General features: G+C 49.3%; 2 protein-coding genes across 13 annotated transcripts in view; one reads left to right on the top strand and one right to left on the bottom strand.

Annotated features, from left to right (window-relative positions):
• LOC140847183 (uncharacterized) overlaps window positions 1–25514 on the bottom strand; it is a 131599-nt gene that overhangs the window by 76570 nt on the left and 29515 nt on the right. The window lies entirely within an intron of this gene.
• LOC140847188 (zinc finger protein 541-like) lies at window positions 132–23883 on the top strand. Its single transcript, XM_073226613.1, has 12 exons — window positions 132–3089; window positions 4754–4812; window positions 5079–5238; window positions 6557–6881; window positions 15220–15283; window positions 15874–16016; window positions 16392–16495; window positions 17613–17688; window positions 18244–18332; window positions 20429–20572; window positions 20735–20913; window positions 21022–23883. Exons 1-12 carry the CDS (start codon window positions 1323–1325, stop codon window positions 21212–21214), a joined length of 3303 nt encoding a protein of 1100 aa, XP_073082714.1. The 5' UTR covers window positions 132–1322; the 3' UTR covers window positions 21215–23883.

Below are 25514 nucleotides of genomic sequence, written 5' to 3'. Positions count from 1 at the left end.
CCTGAGGAGAACCATCCCGTGTTTATATGAGGCACATGTACCGGGACTCCACAGGGCATGAGAGATTGCAAAATCCCTGTGCCCAGAATGGGGCAACGGCACATTAACTCATCTCTCTTTTTTAACTCCTGATTTATGTTTTTGTAACCCTTGATTTTAAAAGAAAGCCCATTAGGAGTCTGGAGCAGAATTCCTTTTGTTCCTAATGTCTCTTAAATGATAAGCTTTTCTTGCTAGTGAGGAAGGACAGACAGACTTCCTCAAACCAAGAGACTGGCAAGTGGGAGAGGGCAGTCCATGGCATTTTATACGCTCCTGGCCTTCCCACGGGGCTTTGACTGACCCCCCTTCCGACTCATCCTCTCGCCAAGCACCCCCCAGGGAAAGGCAGCGATTTGCTCATGTCACAGACCGATTAACAGGGGAGCTGGAGATTGGGTCTCTGCCAGTCTCCTCCAATGGAGGCCAGGGCCACCCTTTGGGGAAGGGCTCTGTCATTTATCAGACACGCCCCATGTGCCGCATTATTAGCACTGTCCGGAGCAGGGCTGCTGGGAACATGGAGGGTATTTACTCATCTGTTTATGTTATTAATGTAGACATAAGAATGACATAAACATAGGACATATTTGTATTCATTTATTTTATAGGAGGCACATTTGACTGTTTTCTAGAATGTTCTGATTGGGCATCTGTAAATTGCATTTTTTCCTGTGGGGGGTTTCAGGCAGCTGTCTCCTTATAGGAATTCTATGGTAGGGGAAAGACTCCTTTGTCAAAGGCAGGATGCTCCCCAAATGAACTTTTCCTCAAATGTATTCTGCAAAACTTGGTTCTTGAGGGCGCTAAGAGGGACTATTGCAAAAAACAGTCCTGTGGGCAACTATGTTTCAGAGACAGGGCAGGTTAAGCAGATGACCCTCTATTGATCTACCTGCTATGTGGCTTTTACATTTGCTCCCGTGAACCTCCAAGAAGCACATGGTGCTCTGTCAGGACTGACTTGCTAGCTGAGCCCATGTCCTCAGGGAGCCACTCTGGAGGGCTGGTGTTCCTTGGGAACCCATTCTGGGGAACTCTGGCCTGCCTTCTGTTGATTTTTCTCTCAGAGAAGGGGTTTGCTTAACGGTGAGGGAGAGGGGCACCCCTTCCAGAAGCTTTGACCTTAGCTGGGGGCTGAGTACAGGCTCTGAACTGTGGTTCTGAGCTCCACTGCCCCTTGGGAGCACTGTTGAGGGAGTCAGGCTCGGGACCCTGCAGTGGGAGGTTGAGCCCCAGTGACCTCTGACTCCCTTTTCGTGTGTGACTCCAGGACTAGGCACATGCTCACCCACCAGCAGACCAAGCCCTTTGCGTGCATGGAGCAGGGCTGCAGCAAGAGCTACTGTGAGGACCACTCCCTGCGCCGGCACTACCAGGTCCAGCACGGCTTGTGCATCCTGAAGGAGGCCCCCCCCAAGGAAGAAGCCTGTGGGGACTCCTCTCCTGCCCATGAGGTGGCCGGCCAGCCTGCTGCGGATGGCCTGCGGTCCCTGGTGCCTCCAGAAGCCAGGTCCCCAGGCCCCTTTTTGCCCAACCGAGAGCCCCTGCGCTCTATTGTAAGTAGCACGGTCCACCAGGAGATCTCTTCTCTCGGCCCGGTCCTGGCAGGGCCCTCAGATGACGGGGAAGGGAAAAACACAGCCTGTCCCTCCCCACCCTCACTGGGGCCCTACCCCTGCACCCCAGCGGCCCCAGGGACCCTGGGCACTGATGTCCCGGAGGAGTGTCACCCCCTGTGGAAGGAGCCCGCCGCTGGGTTCACAGCCATTCACTCCAGGGAAGCAGAGAATGGTGGTGCAACCCCAGCTGAGTCGGAGCGGCCACCCCAGCTACCACCCACCCTGGAGAGCGGGCAGGAGGGTGGGACCCTGCCGGCCGGCCTGCCTCTGTTCCAAGGCCAGGCAGTGCCTGCCAGTGCCGAGCCTTCAAACCACAACCTCCAGTGGCTCCAGAACCTGCCAGGCTGCCCCGAGAGCGAAGGGAATGATGTGTTTGCCATCCAGAAGCCCACTTCTGTGTCCCCTCAGGAGTTCTCCGAGCCTGGGCCCAGGCCCAGCAGCACCTCCCTGACGGGGGAGCGCTCGCCCAGCGGTGGCCGCAGTCTAGAGGATGCACTGCCCCTCCCCCCCACCGACCTGAAGGCACCTGGGGAGGCCTCACATGGTCCTGGATATGCCGGCCAGGAAGGGGACACCAGGGCTTCCAAGAAGAGCGATTCTGACAGCGACTCCTGCGGGCTGTCGTCTGACAAAACGACGCTGCTCTACGGGCAGTTGTTCCTGAAGTCGCGGGAGTGTCTGGTGAGTCCAGGGCAGATGCAGGTGTTCCAGATGATCACCAAGTCCCAGGTGTTCATCTCTGGCTCCCAGGTGGCTGTGGCCTCCTCCCAGCATGCTGCGCCTGAGGGCAAGCAGGCTGCGCTGAAGCCACTGCAGGGGCCGCGGCCACACCAGCCCCCACCCCTGGCACCCACAGTTGACTCCTTCCATCCTGGCCCTGCAAACCCAGAGCCAGAGGGATCCCCGCCCCACAAGAGAAAAACCACGCCCGCCTTCCCCGGGGAGGCCTTGCCCGGCAGCAATCGACGGGACACGAAGGGGGGACCAAAAGTGGCCCCTGCACCATGGGAACCCCCCGGGGAACCAGACATCTCCTCTCTGGCCAAGCAGCTGAGATCCACGAAAGGGCCCTTAGACCTGGGGGACATCCTCCCCACAGGGGGCCCATGGCAGACCCAGCTGGGTGGGGACAATCCTGCCGGAGCCCAGCTCCCAGGGAAGCAGGCCCAGGTGGAGAATGGCCTGGCCTCGGGGGCCATGAAAGGTGCGAAGGGCCTGGCCTGCTCCCGGGGCAGAGGCCGCAGGCTCTTCTCTGGCAACATGTGGGCCCAATGTTTCTTGGACTTTCAGATGGAGAAGGTGAAAATGGATACGCACTGTGCGGCCTCTCCCAGCCAGGTGGCCATGGCCTCCTTCTCATTGGCCGGGCCTTCAGTGGACACCCTGCAGGACTCAAAGTCCAAGCTGATGATATCCAGCAGGACCCAGGTACCTGACTTTATGCTGTGAGATGAGAGACTCACGCATCACTTGTTTCTGAATTTCTGAGTGTCCAGACATTTTATTTAGTGCCCGTGAGTCCTCAGACCCAGTTTTACAGAGGGGAAGTGAAGGTTCAGAGACATCATGGCCCCCCACCAACCTTCCCTGCAAAAAAGCCAGGATGAAGGCTTTGCAAGTCGCTGGGACGCCCTGTGTCACCTTTCCTCACTGAGTTTTTTCTGCTTGCCCTCCTTTTGCCCATCTCTTCCTTCTGGGTTTGCCCCTCAAATTCTCCAGAGGATATAAAGGTAGAGTTCCTTCCCCCTCAGTATTCCTGCATGAGATGCCATCTCTGGCTGTGGGGCAGGGGTGCCCACATGTGTCAGCACTTGTGCAGCATTAGCCTGGTTCCTGCCCAGGTGGTGGCCACGAGGACCTGGGTGCCAGGCGGTCAGCCGCTACTCTTTGCGACGTGCTCAGGTCTAGCACCTGACAGCTGCATCCTCTTGTTTTTTAAACAGCTTTAATATCCATATGCCATCTAATTGACCATTTTAAATCACACCGTCTGGTGATTTTTAGTATACTAACAAAGGTTGTGCAACCATTACCACTTTTTCCACAACATTTTTCATCACCCCAGAAATTAAGCCCACACCCTTAGTTGTGCCCCCAGGTCTCCCCATAACCTCCCAGCCCCTGGCACCATGAATCTACCTCTGTCTCTATGGATTTGCCTGCTCTGGACACTTCATATAATTGAAATCATGCACTGTGGCCTTCCATGTCTGCCTTCTTCCACTCAGCATAATGTTTTCAAAGTTCATTCATGTTGTAGCATATGCCAGGCTTCGCTCCTTTTTATGTATGAATAATACTCCATTGTGTGGATACATCGCATTTTGTTTATTTATTCATCAGTTGGTGGCCATTTGGGTTGTTTCCACTTGGCCATTGTGAATAGTGCTTCTGTGAGCATTCGTACAAGTTTTTGTGGGGACATACATTTTCATTTCTCTTGGGAATGACCCAGGGGTGGGATAATTAGTTCATGGGGTAGCTCTGTGCTTAACCATCTCACAAGCTGCCAGGCTTTTCCAAAGCAGTTGCGCCCTTTCACATCCCCATCCTCGGGGGACGAGGGCTCCGGTTTCTCCACAGCCTCATCAGCACTTGCTATTGTCCAATTTTTTTTTTTTACCATGGCCGTTCTAGTGGGTGTGAGGTGCTGCCCCATCACGGTCGGACTCATGAGGCTCTAACGGCTGGTGGTGCTGAGCATCTTCTCATGTGCTTATCGGCCATTCATGTCTTCTTCGGTTTGGTGTCTGTTCATATCCTTTGCCCATTTTTCAACTGGATTATTTGACTTTTGTTGAGCTGTAAGAGTTCTTTCTGTTTTGTACATACAAGGCCGTTATGAGATGCATAACGTGTAATGATTTTCTCCCATTCTGTGGGTTCTTACTTTCTTGATGGTGTCCCTTGATGCAGGGAAGTTTTAAGTTTTGATGAGTCCAGTTTGTTCTCTTTCTGTGTCATCCAAGAAAGCACTGCCTAATCCAAGGTCAAGGAGCCACACCTGTGTTGTCTTCTCAGCACTTTGTAGTTTTAGTCCTTGCATCTGCCTCATTTTTGATATGTTGGCTCAGATGTGTTTTCATCCTCAGGGTGGAAATACCTACAGGCTCCCCGATCCAGTGAAGGAGGAGAGCACGGCAGGCGGATGGTAAGTTCAGAAGCCCCTCCCTGCCGGGCCTGGGGGCTCAACCCCTCGGGAGTCCTCTGGGGGCTTTTATGTGCTGGCCTTGGGTGAGTGAGCTCTGGATGCTTCAGCCCTGAAGAGGTGCCCGCCAGGCCATGAAGGAAGGGGGTATCGTCTCCATTTCTGGGGATTCATCGAGAGTTGTCAGTGGATCAGACTTAGAAGAAAACAGAGAATCCAGGGGTGGAGTCCCCTTCCCCAGTTCTTCCCCCTGCCGTGTCTCTCCACAGTAACCAGCAAAACGGAGGCCCTGCAGACTGGGCAGAGCCGAGGAGCACGTGTGTCTGCAGGAACTGCAGCCAGATGTTTCACAGACAGGAGGGGCTGACCAGCCACACGTGTTTTCCCAACGACCAGTGGCTGCCACCTCGAGGGAACCAGGACCAGCAGGTGAAGGGGCGCGCGCAGTAGGTTCTGTGCTCGCAGGGCGCTCACAGGCTTTGGGGGAGGGAGTCAGTGGCTGGGTGTCATGGTCTCAGGATGGAGGCACCCTCCCAGGGAAGCCTGGGCAGGGACCAGGGGTCAGGCTGCGCTGCTCTGGGGGGCAGGCCGGTGCTTGAGCCTGGAGCAGCCTCTCTGCCGCCTGCCTACGGTTACTCTTACTCTGCCATCTCTTCCTGTGTTTAGGTGTCAGGCACAGAGATTTTCAAGTCTCTGAGTCAGGCGCTGAGGGTGGAGGTGGAGGCACAGAGACCCCAGGAGCCATGAAGCCCCCAGACGGCATGAGCACAGCTCCTCTGGGGATGCCTCTGGGCCCAGTGAGCCGGACCCCGGGGAGCACAACCAAGCTGGGTGCTGGTTGGTCCACTTTCTTCCCACTGCTTCCTGCACAACCTGGCAGTGGAAGACATGGGCAGAGCCCAAACCAAGTGCACCGTAAAAAATCTTCTCTCTAGAACGGCTTGTCTTGCACATTCATTCATTCATTCATTCACCTTCTGGGCCGGCCTTGTGGGGGCAGTACTGAGGACACCGTGGTGACAGGGATGGCCCCAGCCTGGCCTCTTGGGGCTCCCAGTCCATGCGAGTAGAAGAACCCATGCTAGGCAGTGAGGACTCAGACTGGGCTGTGCTGGGAGGGGGAGCAGAGGGACTGAGGGGACACCAGAGACCCTGCCTGAGGAGGTCACGGAGGACTTCCTGGAGGAGGGGGTCAGAGCTGAGACCTGGGGAATGCTGAGCAGTAAGATTGGCAGAAAGAGGGGAGATTGTGTGGAGGTGGGTAAGAGATGTAAGTTCACGGGATCAGCCATTGCAGCCTGTACTGGAGGGTCCCACCTGGAGAAGCCCCCTCCAGGCGGGCGACAGGGTTCACAGATCCGCTTGTCCATCTCATGGAGCTGCGGTCATTTTCCATTTTGTCGTACTCCATCTCCGGCCCAATCTCTAAGTGCCAGTCATTGTACCAACTTGACGCTGGCCTCATACATCTCCAAAACCCTTTGTATCAGGGCTTCTCCCTGGGGGGTGGGCACATGAGGAAGCTTCCGGCATCATCCATCCAGGCCGAGAATCTGGGGTCTGGCTCGGGTGTGGTGGCCGCGCTCGGCTCCCTTGCTGAGCCCAGCTCGGACAGGGGTGTTGGGTGTTACGTTGCCCTCTGGCTCTGTGGGCAGTGCCCTTGCCGGTGCTTGCACCCCCTTGAAGACAGAGCTGTGCACATGTGGCCCCAAGTCACCCCCCTGTGGCTTTGAATTCTCTTCTCCAGGGACAGGACGGAGACCAGGAGGAGAGAGATGGGGAGGGGACCAGCCAGCCCAGAAAGCGGAGAAAGCGCCCGCAGCCCAAGGCATCGTTCCTGCCTCCCGCCCCTTCTGCCTCTGGGGGGCCGGGCCCTGAAGAAGGCCACCAGAGCTGCCTGCGGTCTCCGGTGCTCCTGGTGGACCACTCCCTGCAGGGACTGTGCCCGCGCTCTCCCGATACACCATCCCCGGTGCTCAGCCCCATCCGGGAGGGGTCTGGGCTGGATTCCAGCACTCTCTGTTCCATGTCCACTCAGGCTGTTCCTGACAAACTCATCAGTACTGAGCTTGGTGAGTGACGCTGGGGCCTGTCATCTCTGACCATCACACGGCAGGCCTGCGATGGGCCAGATCCACCTCGACGTGTAGCATTTGGTCCAGGCGTTCTCTCTGGCCTGCGGCTGTGTCTGGCCTGGGGGTCCCATGGCTGCTCAGAGGTGTCTCAGGCCATGTGGAACCAGCAGCCTTCTAGGTGCTGAGAATTTTACAGGCGGAAGGAAAATATAGAGGCCGTTTAGCCTGACCACCCTTCTGCCTGTCCTTTTGAAATATTTTGTTAGCAGCTTTATTGGTACATAATTCACATACCATATGAATCACCCATTTAAAGTATACAGTGTGTTTTGGTAAATTCAGGGTTGTGCATCCATCGCACTATGTAATTTTAGAGCAATTTCATCACCCCAGAAGCAGCACTGTATCCATTAGCAGTCACCCCCACCCCCCACAGCCCCCGTCTCCCCAGACCTGGGCAACCACTGATCATCTCTAATCCTCATGGATGCACCTACTCTGGACATTGCATATAATTTGAATCATACAGTATGTGACATTTGGTGTTTAATTTATTCATTTAGCATAATGTTTTCAAAGTTCATCCATGTTACAGCATATACAGTGCTTCAATCCTTTTTTATGGCTGAATAATATTCCGTTGTGTGGATACACAACATTTTATCCATTTATAGCTGATGGGTATTTTGGCTGTTTCCATCTTTTCATTACTGTGAATAATGCTGTTATGAACATTCACATACAAGTTTTTGTTGGACAAAGGTTTTCATTTGTGTTGAGTTTATGCCTAGGAGTGGAATTGCTGGCTCACCGGGTAACTATATTTAACAGTTGAAGGAACTACCAGACTGTTTCCCAAAATGGCTGAGCCATGGGATTAAATTTCCATGCACATTGCATGCAAGTTCCAATTTTCCACATCCTTATCAACGATTCTTAGCTTTTTCAATTATAACTCTCCTAGTGGGCATAAGGTATCTCACTGTGGTTTTGATGTGTATTTCTCCAATGGCTAATGATGTTGATATCTTCCCATGTGCTTATTGTCCATTTGTGTATTTTCTCAGAAATGACTATTCAGATCCTTTGCCCCTTTTTAAAATCGAGTTATTATCTTTGTATTACTGAGTTGTAAGAGCTCCCTTTATATTCTGTATGCAAGTCCCTTATTAGATATGTGATTTGGGAATTCTCTCCTGTATCATGTCTTGTATTTTCATTTTATTTATGGCATTTGTGGTACAAGAGTTTTTATTTTTTGTCACTTGTGCTTTTGGTGTTGTATCTACGGTTTTCCCTGACCAAAAGTCACTTTACGTCAGTTAAGAAAAGAGAAGAAATATGCAATTATGCTGACTTTCACTCCTTTTTCTTCTAAGAGCTTTATGATTTTAACTCTTACATTTCGGTCTTGGATCAATGTTAAGTTCCCTTTTCTATATTACGTGAGGTAGGAGTCTAAATTCATTCTTTTGCATGGGGATATCAGTTGTTGCAGCACCGCGTGTTAAATAGATTATTCTTTCCCCCATTGAGCTGCTGTGGCACCTTTGTGGAAATAACTGACCATAGTGATTTTAGATTTTTCTTCTTTTTTAATACGGACAGTTACTGCTATAAGTTCCCTTGGAGCATTGCATTAGCCACATTCCATAAGTTTTAGTATGTTATGTTCTTTCCTTTATCTCAAAATATTTCCTTATTTCTCTTTTGATTTCTTCTTAAATACACTGATTATTGAAGAGTGTGTTGTTTTATTTCCACATATTGGTGAATTTTCCAAACTGTCTCCTTTTATTGATTTCTAATGTAATTCTACTGTAGTCACAGAACATGCTTTGTATTACGTTGGTCCTTTCAAGTTTACTGAGATATGTTTTATGAGCTAGAATATGTTCTGTCCTGAAGAATGTCCCATGTGCACTTGAGAAGAATATATTCTACTGATGTTGCTTGGAACGCACCAAAAATGTTCCTGTGTCTTGTTTTATCCCGTGTGGTTGTCCTGTCCACTACTGCAAGTATGAATTCTCCAACTATTGTTTTGAATTGTGTATTTCATACTCAATTGTGTCAGTTTCTGCTTCATGTATTTTTGGACTCTGTTTTTAGGTGCATATATGCTTATAATTGTCATAACTTCCTGATGGTGTGATTGTTTTTCTCATGATATGACTACAATGTTATTTATCATCACTGCAATAGTTTTATCATAATCTCTAGGTTTTTCTGTTTTAAAGTCTAAGTAGCCTAACAGCACCATTCTGCCTCTTTTAAGGTTGTTTACTTGGTATATATTTTCTGTCCTTGTATTTTCAAACTGCTTGTGTTTTTAAAATAAACCATGTTTCCTATAGATAATATTAGTGGGATCATACATTTTTTATCTAATGTGACAAACTCTGCATTTTGATTGGTTTATTCAATCCAGTGTCATTTCATGTTACATTGATATAGGGAGGTTTACATTTGACATCATGCATTTCATTCTCTGTATGTCCCTCGCCTTTTCCTCCTTCTGTTCCTCTATGCAGGCTTACTTATGTATTAAGTATTTTCTATTGTAACGTTTTAATTCCTTTAGCTTTTCATGTTTTTCTTAGTCCTTTCTTAGTGGTTCCTCTATGACGTAAAATTACGTCTTAATGTCATCAGAATCTATTCAGATGTATATAACTTACAGTGAAATACAGAAATGCTACTCCTACAGAGCTCCATTTCTCCTAACCCTTTTGCTTTTATTATTTATATATCTACATAATATATGTATGTGTGTGGGTGTATAAACCCAGCAATACATTAATTCTTAGATTATACGGATTTGTATTATGGAACGAGAACTGAGAGAATTAAGGAAAGCAAGCATTCTTTCTGTAGTTTGTTATATAAAATTTTTAGTTACCATTTCTCATCTCTTCATTTATTCCTGTGGACTTGAGTTACTGTATGGAGTGTTATTTCTTTACTTCTATGCATCTCCCCTTTGTTGCGCTGCTGTTGTCATATACATGTATATAAACTACAGGCCTATAACAGTAGTGTTCTATTCATCTACTCTTTAAGTCAATTAAGAAAAGAGAAAAATATGCAATTATACTCACTTTTATAATTAACTATATGAGTACATTTACCAGTGTTTTTTGTTTGTTTGTTTGGAGTCAGATTACTATCTCACGTCATTTTCTCTTTCAGTCTGAAGAACTTCCTGCAGTATTGATTTTCATTGTGGAGGTGTAATTCACATGTCATACAATTCATCCCTTTAAAATACACAACACAGTGGTGGTTGGCATATTCACAGAGCTGTGCCACCGTTGCTACCATCAACTTTCTGATATTTTTATCATGTCCCAAGGAAGCCCTGTGCTCAGCAGTCACTCTTGTTCCCCCCCTCCCGACCCTGTCCCCAGCCGTAGGTAACCACGAATGAATTTTTTGTCCTCCAGGCTCGGCTCTTCTGGAAATTTCGTATAAGTGGGCATCATACAATGTGTGTTTCTTTGTGTTTTCTTCCAGTTAGCATGAAAGCTTAGGGTTTCACCCATGTTGTGTATATCAGAAGTTCATATCTTTTCATGGCTGAATAATTGTCTCCCCTTAATGTTCCTTGTAAGACAGGTCTGCTGGCAACAAGTTTCCTCAGTTTTTATTTACCTAAGTATGTCTTTTCCCACCTTCATTTTTGAAAGGTAATTTGCTGGATGTAAGATTCTTGGTTGAGCTTTTACTTCCAGCAATGAGATCATGTTGTCCCACTGCCTTCCAACTGCTATCATGTCCGATGAGCAGTCAGCTGTTAGTCTTACTATTGTGTACATGTATGTCACGTTATTTTTCTCTTTCTGCTTTCAAGATCTTTATCTTTGGCTTTCAGTATTTTGCCTATGATGTGCCCAGATGGAGAGCTCTTTGTGTTTATGCTACTTGGAGTTTATAGAGTTTCTTGGATGTATGTATTGTTTTTTCATCACATTTTGGGCATTTTCTGCCATTAAATACTTTAAATATTTCTCTGTTCCTTTCTCCACTTCTTGGATTCCCATTACACGTGTTGCTGTACTTATTGGTGCCCCACATTTCGCTGTGGCTCTTCATTTTCCTTCAATCATTTATTTTTCTCTCTGTTCTCCAAAATCCATAATCTCCATGGATCTAGCTTTAAGTTGGCTGCTGGTTACTTCTGCCAGCTCAAATCTACATTTTGGTTATTGTTCTTAACTCCAAGATTTCCATTTGGTTCTTTAAAAACAAAAACAACTTCTCCCTCTTAATAGTATTCTCTCTTTGATGAGCATTTTTCATTGTACCTTCCTTTAGCTCTTTAGGCATGAGAGGTGGGAATAGAGAGACACCCTGTGTCCCTGGCTGCACCTCCCTGGAGTGGAGCACTCCAAGTAGAGCTCCTGATACACAGTTTATTCATCTTGCTTAACTGAGACATTACACTCCTTGGTTAGTAACTCCCCCTTTCCCACAACCCTAACTCTGGCCACCACCATTCCACTCTTTGGTTATATGGAATTCACTATTTAGATCTACTTGTTAAGTGCATTCATGCAGTATTTCTCTTTCTGTGAGTGGCTTATTTTATTTAATGTTCTCAAAGGGTTCATCCATGTTTTGCATATTGCAAAATCTCCTTTTTTAAATGCTAAGTAGGGTTCCATTGTATGTATAAACCACACATTCTTTACCCATTCATATGTCATTGGGCATCTTCGTTGTTTCCACATCTTAGCTATTGCAAATCACATTGCAGTGAACATGGGAGTGCAGGTGTCTGTTTGAAAGCCTCATTTCCATCCTTTTGGGTCAATACCCACTAGTGGGGCTGCTGGATCATATGGTAGTTCTACTGTTAGTGTTCTGAGGGAGCTCCCGACCTTGCAATCTTGGAAACCCTGCTTTCAGCTGCTCTACAAAGGCAGGCAGAGAGGCCCCTGCATCACTTCCAGTCAGTGTTCCTGAAGCTTTCTGTTGCGTGTTTTCTAGATCAAGTGGATGACTCTTCTGCCAGTCATGTTATCAAGGATGACACCAAGCCCCGCATTCGAATGTGAGTTAGAATAGACGTGGAACCTGGGGGTCCTACAAAAGTGGGGATATTTTTACCCTCCTTGTGTTCCCCCAGAGCTCCTTCCTTCCAGGGGCATTAGCTTCTCTCTGGGAGAGAAGTGGTATATTTCTCTGGGTGTATGTGGGAAGTTCAACCAATATTCCTTCTATCTGGGCATCCCACAGTTGGGCCCACGGGGACAAATGCCCAGGACCTTGGGGTTAAAGGTAGAATTGGTGATGGCACATGTGAGGCTTGAGTATCCATGGAATGTGACTAGAGGGATGTGGCCATGGGTGTAGAAGCATGCCAGGCATCAGCATACACCTTCCCTGTCCTGGAACCCCAGAGGGGTACCTGAGGGAGAAACCTGGTGATAAAGAAAATTGGAGGAACGGAGTGTATCTGGACGGTATCTAGAACACTTGTCCATGTCTTTCCGGGGTGACAAATACTCAGCAGATGCATCCGGGAGATAACAGAGGTCTCCACAGAGTAGGGTTGTGACCTGAGAGAAGGGCACGTCACACATCTCCGTCTTATTTCCCATCTTAGTCACATGTGTATGTCTCGTGTGTGGCCTCATTTCAGGCGCATCCGGATAGGAAAGAAGTTTCAGGCCGAGATCCCGGAGCTCCAGGAGCGCCCTACGACTGCGCCCGGTGAACACGGAGCTTCTCTGGTCTGGAAGCCATCGGATGATGTGTTGAGCCATCCACAAACACAGGATAGAGGTGGCTGAGACATGGGGGCCAAATTTCCAAGGGTTCCCCCCCTTCCCTCATCTCCAAGGAGTTCCTCCTCCCAGTCCTCACCTGCACCAGGAAGCAGTAACCCTGGGTGGGGTACCCGGCTGTGGGACCAGGGCTTCTCCTCCCACCCCCCATTCTCCTCATGTGGTAACCAGCCAGGCCATCCTGAGCAGGTGCCAGGAGCAGGGTTTCAGCCCTTCCTCCCTGTCCTTCCCGTCACTTACAGTGAAAAAAGGGAACATTACTCCTACACAGCTCTATTTCTCCGAACCCTCTGGCTCTAGTTATTTATATGTACCTATATATGTATGTGTGTGTGTGTATAAACCCAGCAATTCATCAATTCTTATACTATACAATTTCATTTTATGTAACGGAAACTGAGAGAGTAAGGGAATGCAAGGATTATTTATACAGTTTGTTATGTAACATTTTTAGCTACTGTTTCTCATCTCTTCATTGATTCCTATGCATTTGAGTGACTGTATGGAGGGCTATTTCCTTACTCCAATGCATCTCCTCTTTGTTGTGCTATAGTCGTCATATATATGTTTATAAATTACAGGCCTATAAAAGTAGTGTTTTATGCAATTACTTTTTAAGGCAAGAAAAGAGAAAAATATGCAATTATACTGACTTTCATAATTACCTATATACGTACATTTACCAGTGTTTTTTGTTTCTTTGGATTCAGATTACTATCTCATGTCATTTTCTCTTTCAGTCTGAAGAACTTCCTATAGTATTTTTTTCATGGTGGAGGTGTAATTCACATGTCATACAATTCATCCCTTTAAAATACACAACACAGTGGTGGTTGGCATATTCACAGAGCTGTGCCACCATTGCTACCATCAACTTTCTGATATTTTCATCATGTGCCAAGGAAGCCCTGTGCTCAGCAGTCACTCTTGTTCCCCCCCTCCCGACCCTGTCCCCAGCCGTAGGAAACCACGAATGAATTATCTGTCCTCCAGGCTCGGCTCTTCTGGACATTTCATAGAAGTGGGAATCATACAATGTGTGCTTCTTTGTGTTTTCTTCCAGTTAGCACGAAAACTTAGGGTTTCACCCATGTTGTGCATATCAGAACTTCATTTCTTTTCATGGCTGAATAATTGTCTCCCCTTAATGTTCCTTGTAAAACAGGTCTGCTGGCAACAAGTTTCCTCAGTTTTTATTTACCTAAGGATGTCTTTTCCCAACTTCATTTTTGAAAGGTAATTTGCTGGATATAAGATTCTTGGTTGAGCTTTTACTTCCAGCAATGAGATCATGTTGTCCCACTGCCTTCCAACTGCTATCATGTCCGATGAGCAGTCAGCTGTTAGTCTTACTATAGTGTGCATGTATGTCACGTTATTTTTCTCTTTTTGCTTTCAAGATCTTTATCTTTGGCTTTCAGTATTTTGCCTATGATGTGCCCAGATGGAGAGTTCTTTGTGTTTATGCCACTTGGAGTTTATAGAGTTTCTTGGATGTATGTATTGTTTTTTCATCACACTTTGGGCATTTTCTGCCATTAAATACTTTAAATATTTTTCTGTTCCTTTCTCCACTCCTTGTATTCCCATTACACGTGTTGCTGTACTTATTGGTGCCCCACATTTTGCTACGGCTCTTCATTTTCCTTCAATCATTTATTTTTCTCTCTGTTCTCCAAAATCCATAATCTCCATGGATCTAGCTTTAAGTTGGCTGCTGGTTACTTCTGCCAGCTCAAATCTACATTTTGGTTATTGTTCTTAACTCCAAGATTTCCATTTGGTTCTTTAAAAACAAAAACAACTTCTCCCTCTTAATAGTATTCTCTCTTTGATGAGCATTTTTCATTGTACCTTCCTTTAGCTCTTTACGCATGAGAGGTGTGAGGAGAGGGACACCCTGTGTCCCTGGCTGCTCCTCCCTGGAGTAGAGCCCTCCAAGTAGAGCTTCTGATACACAGCTTATTCATCTTGCTTAACTGAGACTTTCATTCCTTGGTTAGTAACTCCCCGTTTCCCGCGACGCTAACCCTGGCCACCACGATTCCACCCTTTGGTTATATGGATTTGACTGTTTTAGATACCACATGTTAAGTGCATTCATGCAGTATTTCTCTTTCTGTGACTGGCTTATTTCATTTAATGTTCTCAAGGGGTTCATCCATGCTGTTGCATATTGCAAAATTTCCTTTTTTCAATGCTAAGTAGGGTTCCATTGTATGTATAAACCACACATTCTTTACCCATTCATATGTCGATGGGCATCTTGGTTGTCTCCACATCTTAGCTAGTACGAATCACGTTGCGGTGAACATGGGAGTGCAGGTGTCTCTTTGGGAGCCTGATTTCAGTCCTTCTGGGTCTATACCCACAAGTGGGGTTGCTGGATCATACGGTAGTTCTATTCTTAGTGTTCTGAGGGAGCTCCCGACCTTGCAATCTTGGAAACCCTAGTTTCAGCTGCTCCACAAAAGGCAGGCAGAAGGGGACCCTGCATCTCTTCCAGTCAGTCTTGTTGAAGCTTTGTGTTGCATGTTTTCTAGATCAAGTGAATGACTCTTCTGGCATCTGTGCGATCAAGGATGACACAGAGCTCAGCACTGAACCGTGAGTTGGAACAGGCTTAGAACCTGGGGGTCCTTCCAAAATGGGGATATTTTTACCCTCCTTGTGTTCCCCCAGAGATCCTTCCTCCCAAGGGGGATAGCTACTCGCTGGGAGAGAAGTGGTAGATTTCTCTGGGTGTTTGTGGGTAGTTCCTCCAATATTCCTTCTTTCTGGGCATCCCATAGTTGGGCCCACGGGAACAAATGCCCAGGACCCTGGGGTTCTAGGTAGAATTGGTGATGGCACATGTGAGGCTTGAGTATCCATGGAATGTGACTAGAGGGATGTGGCCATGGGTGTAGAAGCATGCCAGCCATCAGCATACACCTCCCCTCTCCTGGAACCCCAGAGGGGTACCTGAGGGAGGTACCTGGTGATAAAGAAAATTGGAGGAAGGGAGTGTAGCCGGACGGTATCTAGAACACTTGTTCATGTCTGTCAGGGGTGGCGAATACTCCCCAGATGCATCCGGGAGATGACAGAGGTTTCCACAGAGCAGGGCTCTGGCCTGAGAGCAGGGCACGTCACACATCTCCGTCTTATTTCCCATCTTAGTCACATGTGACGTCTTGTGTGTGGCCTCATTTCAGATGCATCCGGATTGGTAGCGAGTTTCAGGCCGAGATCCCGGAGCTCCAGGAGCGCCCTACGACCGCGCCCGGGGAACATGGAGCATCTCTGGTCTGGAAGCCATCGGATGACATGATGACCAATCGAGAAACACAGGATAGAGGTGGCTGAGACATGGGTGCCGAATTCCCAAGGGTATCCCCCTTCCCCCATCTCCAAGGAGATCCTCCTCCCAGGCCTCACCGGGACCAAGAAGCAGTATCCCTGGGTGCGGCACCCGGCTGCAGGACCAGGGCTTCTCCTCCCGCTCCCCATTCTCCTCTGCGGTAACCAGCCAGGCCATCCTGAGCAGGTGCCAGGAGCAGCGCTTCTGCCCTTCCTCCTTGTCCTTCCCTTGGCCTGCTTTTCAGGGAGCTGTGAGGGAGACAGGGACAAGGAGCCCCTCTCTGTGCTTTTGGGGACGTCTCCTCCCCGGCATTCCCTGACTCCCTGTGTCTCCCGTCTTTCATGCTCTTCTGGGGACGTTTGCTGGGAACAGTGACTGAGCTCTGCAACTTGGCCTGCTCCAGCACGATGCCAGGAGGGGGCACCAACCTGGAGCTCGCTCTGCACTGCCTGCACGAGGCCCAGGGCGAAGTCCCGGTGAGCTGGAGGCAGGGGCGGGCTTGGCGGGTCCCTGGGATGCCCCTGCCGTGCTGAGCCTGGGAATATGGTGCATGTAACGTGCCATCTGCAGGCTTTGCGGCTCATGAAAACTGAAAAAGGCCACCCATCCTTTTCCCCAGTGGCTGTGGGATTACTCTCCTTGTCAGTTGTAGGGCAAGTGTGCAGATGGGGCCCAGTTAGTCAGTCATTTACCTGGGGCAGCAGCAGAGCACCAGGTTCTTCCGAGATCGCAGGGGCAGGGGGAGCGGAGCCGAGTAGACTGACTCAGGTCCTGCACTGATCTGGTTTATCGATGGAGCTTTATCTTTTTGATTAAAAACCCACGTACGAAAACCCCTGATGCAACAAAAATATCTGCTTCCTCCAAGGACCCGCTTCACAATCCTGTAGTTTAGAAAATAAAAAGTCCCACTGTGAGTAGTGGGAAGGGAGGTCATGTCACCCGAGTTAGGGCCCCAGGAGTCAGTGTCGGCAACTGTGCTTTTCCTCAGGTTGCAGGGCAGTGGGCGGCGCAGAGTGGGTGCTCAGCCGAGGAACCAGTACATGTGTTGGCCCTCATGAGTGCTGTGGTCCTGGGGCAGGCCCGGCTTTGGGGCCCCCCTCGGTCTAATGCTCTGCCTCCACCATTTTTGAAATCAACGAATTTTCTAAAAGGGGCCTGCGTTTTCATTCTGCGATGGGCCCTGCATGTTCCACGGCCCGTCCCGATCGGGTTTACACTGGTGAGAGAGACAAAATCCTGCTCCGTGGGGCTTACATTTTAAATTTCGGACAAAGGGTAATCTGTTTTCAAAAATTGTTTGTGGTTAGTGCTATGAAGGAATAAATCCGCCACTGCTTCCTTCGTTGAGAAAACCCCACTGAGAAAAACCCCAGCTGCACTCAGCAGTATGCGTAGTGACGGAGCGGGTATGTCCACTGCAGCTCACAGGCCGCGGCCAGTCCACAGCCCCACCACGCGCTGAGTAGCCCTGGAGCGAGGGAGGAGTTAGGGGGGCCTGTCAGTGCTTTTCGAATGAATGAAAGTTGGAAGGCAGGCCTCCGCCTCACCTGCCCTCCCTCAGAAAGACGCCCGCTTTCCTTCCTGCTCCAGGTGGCCCTAGAGACCTTGCTACTCAGCGGACCCCAGAAGCCACCGACTCACCCGCTGGCTGACTACCACTACGCAGGTACTGGAGCGAGGCTGCGGGAGTGGGTGTACCCGGCCACTACCTGGGAGCCAGTCTGTCTCGATGGCAGGCTCTGCTTGTGCCCCTGGGTGTGCTCTTAGGGCCTTCCTTCTCCTGCCTTTCCAGAAGGGCTTTTCCTCCCGGGGGACCTCAGTGGGTGCCTCTTTCTCCTGGCTGGGTCCTCCCTTCCCCCTTCCAGTGCAGTGGTTCCCTCAGGGGCTGTGCCCAGCCAGGAAAGGGATCCCCTGGCCAGGGAGAGGTGAAGGCGGGCTCAGATGCAGTGGCTGAGCACCCCAGCCTGGGAGTCAGGCAACTGGGGGTCCCTGCCTCCCGTTGGCAAGTCTGTTAACCAATGGAAGCCTTGTTATTGCACCTGTAAAGTGGGGATAGTATTGGTCCCAACCTGCTAACGTTTTTCTAAGGATTGTATGAGATAAAACAGACTTCTTGGTACATGATTGGTACTCGGTAACGACAGCTTTAAAAAGGGCAGGCTGCATTTCCGCCACGGCTGCGGCTGCAGAACTGTCCTTTTCTCTCCTGTTTCTCCGATAGGTTCAGCCGTCTGGACCCCCACAGAGAAGGAGCTGTTTAATAAGGCATTCCAGGCTCATAAGAACAACTTTTCCTTGATACACAAGATGGTAAGGTGTACGTGGGTGGGCTGGTGTAGACAAGGCCTCGTCTCACACTGCTGAGCCGAGGCAGAGCTGGAGGGACTATTGGGGTGATATGCTGTTCACACTGTAAACTGCTTGTAGTTTATAAAGCCATTGATATGAACACCTTCAGACAGTACCGAAATGCCATCACGTGCTCAAAGCCCTCCGCACCCATCCCGGTCATCCTACTTCTGAATGATGACCTCTGACTTTGGTTGGGCACCTCAGGCATTTGCCCATACAGATCTTACGTGCATATACACATGTGTTTAGAAAAGGATGTGAACATACTACACTTAATGTCTGCTGATGTTTTTTGTTCTTTTAACTTGATATGCACAAAACTGCCCGTAACCAAAATGTAAGATTTGATGTTTTGACATGTTTATATCTGCAAAACCATCACCATGATCAAGATAAGAAACACATTCATAACCCCCAAAAGGTTCCTCCTGCCCCTGTGGTTACTCCCTTTTTCCTACCACCCCTGTTACTAATCACCTCCTTATCTTCTTTCTGTCACTATAAGTTAGTTTGCATTTACCAGTGTTTTCTATCAATCCTGCAGCATGTTCACTGCTTGTCTGCCTTGTGTGGCTTCTTATACTCAGCATCACTATTTTGAGGTCCATCCATGTTATTGTGTGGACCCTTTTTCTTGCTGAGGAGTATTCCATTGTGTGGATGTAACACAGTTCATTTAATCATTCCCCTATTGAGGGACATCTGCGGGGTTTCCAGGTATCTGCAAGTAAAAATAAACCTGCTGTTAACATTCACATTCAAATCTCTACATGACCAAGTAGTGTTGGTGGCGGGGAGGGCGGTAAATACTTAGGAAAGGAATGAGTGGCTCACATGATAGGGGTACATTGAACTTTTTCAAGAAAGTGCCTTTTCATCTACATCTTCCAGGCGGTTCTTTACCCAGTTTTGGGCCACCTCATACGCACAAGCTGGTCAGCACGTTGCTGAACGCTCGAGGGGAGCGCCCCCCAGATCTCTGGAAGTTTCCTCTGAGCAGCTCTCTTCCCTGTCCTGCCTTGTCCTGTGAACTCTCACCGCCTTGTTCCCCCAGAATCCTCCCTCCCATCTCAGCTCAGGAAGCCCACCTGGCTCTGCCCGGACCCCTCTCCCCGGGCCGTGGCCTGGAAACTCTCTCAGGGTGTAGTGTGTTGGGACTGGTAGCTTACTTTCTGTGTCTCAGTAAGACTTGTTCTTGGCTTGCCTAGCATCTTCCCAAACATCATTTCACACATTTTGACTGTTTCTTCTCATTGTTTTGAAAGGGAAGGTCAATGTAGCTCCTGCTGCTCCATCTTGTTTGGAAGCAGAAGTCCAAGTTTTTTTTTTTTTCCTAACGTAGTGATATTTCTTAGGCAGAGGATTTACTACTCTGGCTCCTAGTGGTTGAAGGTATACAGAGCTGAAAAAATTTCATATGTAGAAAAGTATTTTCTGAAGTGAGCGCCACATCTTAAACGGCCAATTTCATTTTCCTGAGAAACTGTCTTCCTAGAGCAATTAAACATTGCTGTTCTGCTTTGCTTTTACAGAAGTTATTATTAATGGGGTCCATTCTTAGTGAGGGGAGAGCACACAGTGGGGTCTGAATGCCCAAGGATCTGACTGTGCCCTCAAAACTCCCTCCTCCTCTCGTGGGCCTCCTCCCTCTGCACTGCAGGGTGTTGCCTGGCTGCTGCCAAGGCTTTGTGGTCTCTGCTGCTGAGGGCAGCCTGCTGCAGGGAGTCCCAGCTGGTAAATGCACGGCATTAGGCCTGATGTCACAGTGAGCGCCTGTGTAGGGAGCCCTCGTGTACACCTTCCCGTAGGGAAGGCCTCCCGGGACTGACTTGGGGCTCAGAGAGCGTGCAGAGCTTGGACGGTGCTGGCTACGGCGGCGTCCCCGAGCCCGTCATCAGCAGCAGGACTCTGTGCTTCTGTGCTCCTTGTAGCCCAGGGTTGTGCCAAGCCCAAGGGGAGAGACATTCCAGGAGAGCTTTCAGGAAGTGACTGGCCCCACGGCGAGGGGGCGTGTGGGGCAGTGCCCAAAGCCCGCTGCTGTTTTCTTTCACCAGGTCCAGACAAAGTCCGTGGCCCAGTGTGTAGAATATTACTACACCTGGAAAAAGAGGGTCCGGTTTACTACATCTTCTCGGGCCCCGGGACTGAAAAAGAGCGTCAAAAGGAAGCTGGCCGAGGCAGACCCCACAGAAACAAAGGTAGGGGATTCTGGGGCAGGGCGGTCTCACTGGAGTTCAGTGCTGGTCTGGACAGCTACTGGCCACCCAGTCGGGGTGGGGAAGGGTCCCCCACAGGGGAAAGCATCTCCCTCAGAAGAGTGGAAGGTCGGCACCCTGATGTCATTTCTGCCCCTTCTGCAGGCCACTGCCAGCCCTGAGAAGAGACGCAACCACCATCCAACCCCTGAGTTGAAGACAGAGACGGAGAGCTGCAGGGGACAATCTGTGGCCAACACCAGCCCAAATGCTGCTCCCAAGCAGACCCCTGAGCCTCCGGGGTGCGTGCAGGGCCAAGGCGCTCCCTGTGGGGAGTGTGAGAGGTGGGCACCAGCCCTGTCCCCGGATGCACCCGCACAGCCTGCCCTGTCCCCGTGGGCCCGCAGCCCAGCTTCCCCTGCTCTGACCCGTGTCCTCTGCTGACTCTTCAGGGTGTTTGACAAGATGTGCACTCACTATGCCCACATGAAGCGGCACCGAAATGAAGACCCAGTGGAAACAACTGTCGGGGAGGAGAGGCCAGCGAAGGCCTTTAAGGTGGAAGAGGAGGAGAAGGAGGAGAAGGAGGAGGCAGGGGAGACGGGGGCTGACATGGGCCCCTTGCAGGGGCGATTTGGGCCGTGAGCCGGGGTCAGGCAGCCCGACATTGGGATGAGGACCTCGGGCCCCATCTCCTCTCCCTTCCGCCTCCCCGAGGAGTCCAGGGCATCCCTCTGCCTCCAGCCCCACTTCCCCTGCCCCCCACTGACCAGCCCAGCTTGCAGACCTGCGTGAGAAGCGCCATCATCAGACACTGTTACATCCTTGTCAGCTGGTGCCAGAGGCCCCGGCCCCTTTACGTGTGCCCTGTGCCTTCAGACCATAGTCTTGTGATGACTTGGCTCATTGTTATTTTTTTTTTCCATGTCAATCTGTGAACCCTATTAAGTTTTGTTCTGAAGCAGCTGTCTTCTGGCTTCTCTGGCCTGTTGAGCCAGCAAAGGCTTTAGGGCTCCTGCCACTCGCCAGCACCCCAGAAACGCGGGAGCTGAGTCTCTGCCCTGGAGGGGCCGCGTCCTCGTGCATGCCGGGAGCCGGCCCTGAGGTGCCTGCCGCAGTGTGTGTCCGCACCCGGTCCATGCAGCGGGCCCACAGCGACACAGGAGGGACCCAGGTGCTCCTCTCAGCGAGCTCACATTTTAGGAGCAGGAGAGCAGCAGGAATAAATAATTGAAGAGATGGTTTTAGCTCCTGCTTTGGGCCATAAGGACAGAATTCTGAGTCAGCAGCGTGTGACAAGCAGTCAGGACATGATGGGGGTTCCAGTGTGTCCGGGGTGAAGTCAGGGTCTCCCAGCAGCGGCCAGCTCAGCATGCGGATCGCAGCGGGGATGAGGATCCCCCCCTCCTGCCCCGAAGTCCAAACCAGAGGGCACAGGAAAGAGCACCTTCCACGCTCCTTCCTCGTGTCCCTTTTTAAGAGCGCGGAGAGCTTGTAACGGTCTCCAGAAGAATGCCTCTGCGTCCCATTGGTCAGGAGTGGGGCCCATGCTCTTTCTAAACTGATCCCTGGCAGTAGGGAGTGCAACATATACAATATAACCAATAATATTATAGCATCTTGGATGCTAATGGGGAACTCCACTTGGTGTCGCAAGCATCTGGTGACGTATGTAATCACTGGGTCACTGGGTTGGACATTTGAAAGTAATATAATGCTGCATATCAATTCCAATTAAATTTTTTAAAAAGACTATAAAAACAACACTTGTTTTGGACATTACATAAGGAAGAAATAAACTACTGTCATACTTGAGCCACTGAAGGGTTGGCTTGGTTTAGAGATTGTTCTGACAGCTAGTATTAACCAGAATATTTGGCAATACCTGCCATGATCCTGTGTCCCTACCAGATATCAGGAATACTGAGGGAAAACTTTTCATGATAATGTACACTCTGGAAAATATTTTCCAGGCAAAGCTAAAAAAGAATTTAAAATCAGGTATTATCAGTGAAACTTCAGGCTCTTGAGTCATTAAATGCACTGTTTATTTTGATTTGGCCACGGTTCGAGCTCTCACTAACAGTTTTTGTTATTATTATTATTATTTTTTTTTAAAGAATAACTTTTAGAATAACTACTCTAGAAAACAATAAGAAGAAGAAATTAGAAAAGATCCTGACAAGGTGGAGGGAATCAGAACAATGAGCCGGGCCTTGCTGATTACCCTGTGCATTTACATACATGCCCGTATGCTCAGGTCCTAAGCACTGGTTAGAAATTAGTAAAACAATATACATCTTAGCTATGCCTGTATCACTTTTACAAGCTGGAAGACTCCATTAAAGATTCTTTAAAGTTCTAAATTGAATGTTGCCAAATCTAATTAAAAAATTAGTTTATATTTACTTAGATAATTATGTAAAGTCAGTGGTGCCACATGATTCTACTCACCCAATTTAAATGTGTCCCACTTTGCACTACATTAAAGTTATGATATATTTTACCATATTAAATATATTTGAATATGAGTTGGTCTGACAATTTAACGTTAATATATTATCATAGGATGTATAATAAAAGCATAATTAGTATTGTAAAGAGCAGCTTCAATTAGAATATATTACATTTGCATTGTATTCACTATTTTCATAACTACCGTCCCTGAAGCACTAGTTCATCAGTGCCCTAAAGGGGGGTGTTTGTGACCCGTATCTAAGCCACCCACAGCTCTCACATTACATCCTGTGCTGGGCACAATAGTATATGATGAGCGAGTAAATACACAGGACAAATAATTTTCCAGGGACCCATTTGGATTTTCATTCATCTCTTCTTAGAAGTTGAGGAGCCCCTCCTCCCTCTTAAGTCCCACCGTGGTCTTGGATGCACACTGTCAAGGTGGGACCTACGGCCAGGGCAGTCACAGCAAGCCACCTCCAAGAGGGGTCCCCAGCATCTATATATGGGGGTCAAAGTTGAGTGCCAGATCACATGTTAAAAGTAGTTTGTAGTCAACCGAATTACGCATATTTCTGCTTGATAGCCAGTACCCCCCTTTTAGCCGTTCCCCTAGGCCCAGCTGCATTCTGGTTTAATATACACCTCAGCACACTGTGTTCAAAGAGACTCTCCTACCCCAGAGAACAGTGTTCTGTCTAACCGGAAAGACCGTCACAGTATGGACACGGGTCACCACTCAGATGCTTTCTCATAAATACAAATATGTTGCAGGTTTCTGAAGATGAGGCTGGACGAGCTTCCTGGGAAATCCGTGAGCCGACAGAGGGGGATGATGGACAGCGCTCTCAGGGACACCTGTCCAAATAAAGGACGTGGATACACAGAAATGACTGGCCCACACTCACACACAGGTATTAAATGGGTTTAAGCGTCATCAGATGGAACCTCACCTTACAGGTGACACGCCGCTACCAGGACTCACTGGGGAAGCCTCATGGGGATGGACGTAGGGGCTGACATTTCCAAGACCTGAAGGAAGACTTGGAAAATTACTCTGTTTAAAAAAAGCAGAAACCTGCAACTTTCAATAACTCTTTAATAACCACAGGAGCTTCAAAACTTCCCACCTGGGTACACATTGCTCAGAAAAACCGAAAACTTCTTACTAAATAAAAATGTGAGCAGTGCCTAAAAAAATTGGCAAAGGAATGACGGAGACTTTCTGACAACTCACAATGAACCATGGATACTATTTGTTTCATTGTCCAGGAGGAAAATCACAGTGAGAAAAATCTGTGAATTAACAGGTTGATTTACTTTAGACGTTCATGAAGAAGCTTGGAACATCAATAAGACATGTCTTCCTAAATGCGCACCTGTGGCAAAGGCAATATGCTCCCTAATATTCCACCTGTTCCCCCACATTCCCCAGACTGGGCAGTTATGTTGGGCCATAAGACAGTTCTGACCAGTAAGCTGTGGGCACAAGTGACTTGGGTCACTTTTAGGCCAAAGCATGGAAGAGCTGGTACATGACCTTCTGGCTGTGTCCTTTCCTGTTGGGATGACGGAGGGGACCATGAGTTGCAGATGCTGCAGCTACAAGATGTGAAAAGCTCCTGCCCTCAGTTTGGCTCCCTGAATGGCTGTGTGGGGCACACCAACGCTGCCAAATCCTGCAGGGTATGTACAGTGAAAAAGAAACAAGCCTTTGTGTGTTAAGTCACACAGAAAGATGGAAGATGGGGCTATTCAGTCCCTGAAGCATATCTGAAATAAAATTATATCTCAAGTTCAAAAACCTCAAAATCCTCACCTACCCAGCCTCACAGGGCTCCAGATGCTGTGCTTCTGAAGCTTCCTCCCACGCTGGGAGCGGGCAGGGCACTCCGCAGGGAACGGCTCCACCATGGCATGCTGGCAACCTGGCCCATCCCCACACCGGCCACAGAAGGCAAAGCGGAACCTCAGACTGGCCCGGGTCTTGGCGGGATGACCCCATAATTCCTCCCGAACTGAAGGAAGACGAGTGGCCCTGTGGGCAGCTGCCAAGCAGCAGCTTCTCCTCTATGTTCCCGCATGTGGGAGTGGGGTGGGGGGGCTGCCACAAGACCGTTTCCCATGCGCCACCCGTGTTTGGGTGAGCACACGATTTCCCCCTCCCTCCCTCCCCGGCAGGGTACAGCTGCAGGCTTCTGTGTCTGTCAGACTACGTGGCTGTAACTGGGGGACGGCTCCCCCAGCGAAGTGACCCCCGCCCAGGCCTCCTGCCGGCTGCTCAATGTGCTTCAGGCTCACCCTGTGTCAGGGCGAAGGAGGTGGGGACCTGGTGCCCTGCTGGCCTGACGCCTGCTGTCTGTGTGATACACGTGTGAATCCACCTGGACTCCTGTCTCCTCAGCGGCCAAGTGCCTGAAGCCTGGGCATCCAGGCGGGCAGCTGCGCTCCTAGTCACGGCCCCCGACCTGCTGCTGGGGATGCC

The sequence above is a fragment of the Manis javanica genome, chromosome 17 (assembly GCF_040802235.1).
Source record: "Manis javanica isolate MJ-LG chromosome 17, MJ_LKY, whole genome shotgun sequence".
NCBI lineage: Eukaryota > Metazoa > Chordata > Mammalia > Pholidota > Manidae > Manis > Manis javanica.
Note: the sequence above shows the minus strand (reverse complement) of the source record. Positions and strands in the feature narration are given on the sequence as shown.

What these genes read in the sequence shown, in the direction of transcription:
- LOC140847188 (XM_073226613.1), top strand. Translation starts at nt 1,323, where the DNA reads ATGCTCACCCACCAGCAGACCAAGCCCTTTGCGTGCATGGAGCAGGGC. An exon ending in GAGGGAACCAGGACCAGCAG is followed by an intron (nt 5,239 to 6,556) that starts GTGAAGGGGCGC and finishes TCTCTTCTCCAG; the next exon opens with GGACAGGACGGAGACCAGGA. An exon ending in ACAGAGCTCAGCACTGAACC is followed by an intron (nt 15,284 to 15,873) that starts GTGAGTTGGAAC and finishes GCCTCATTTCAG; the next exon opens with ATGCATCCGGATTGGTAGCG.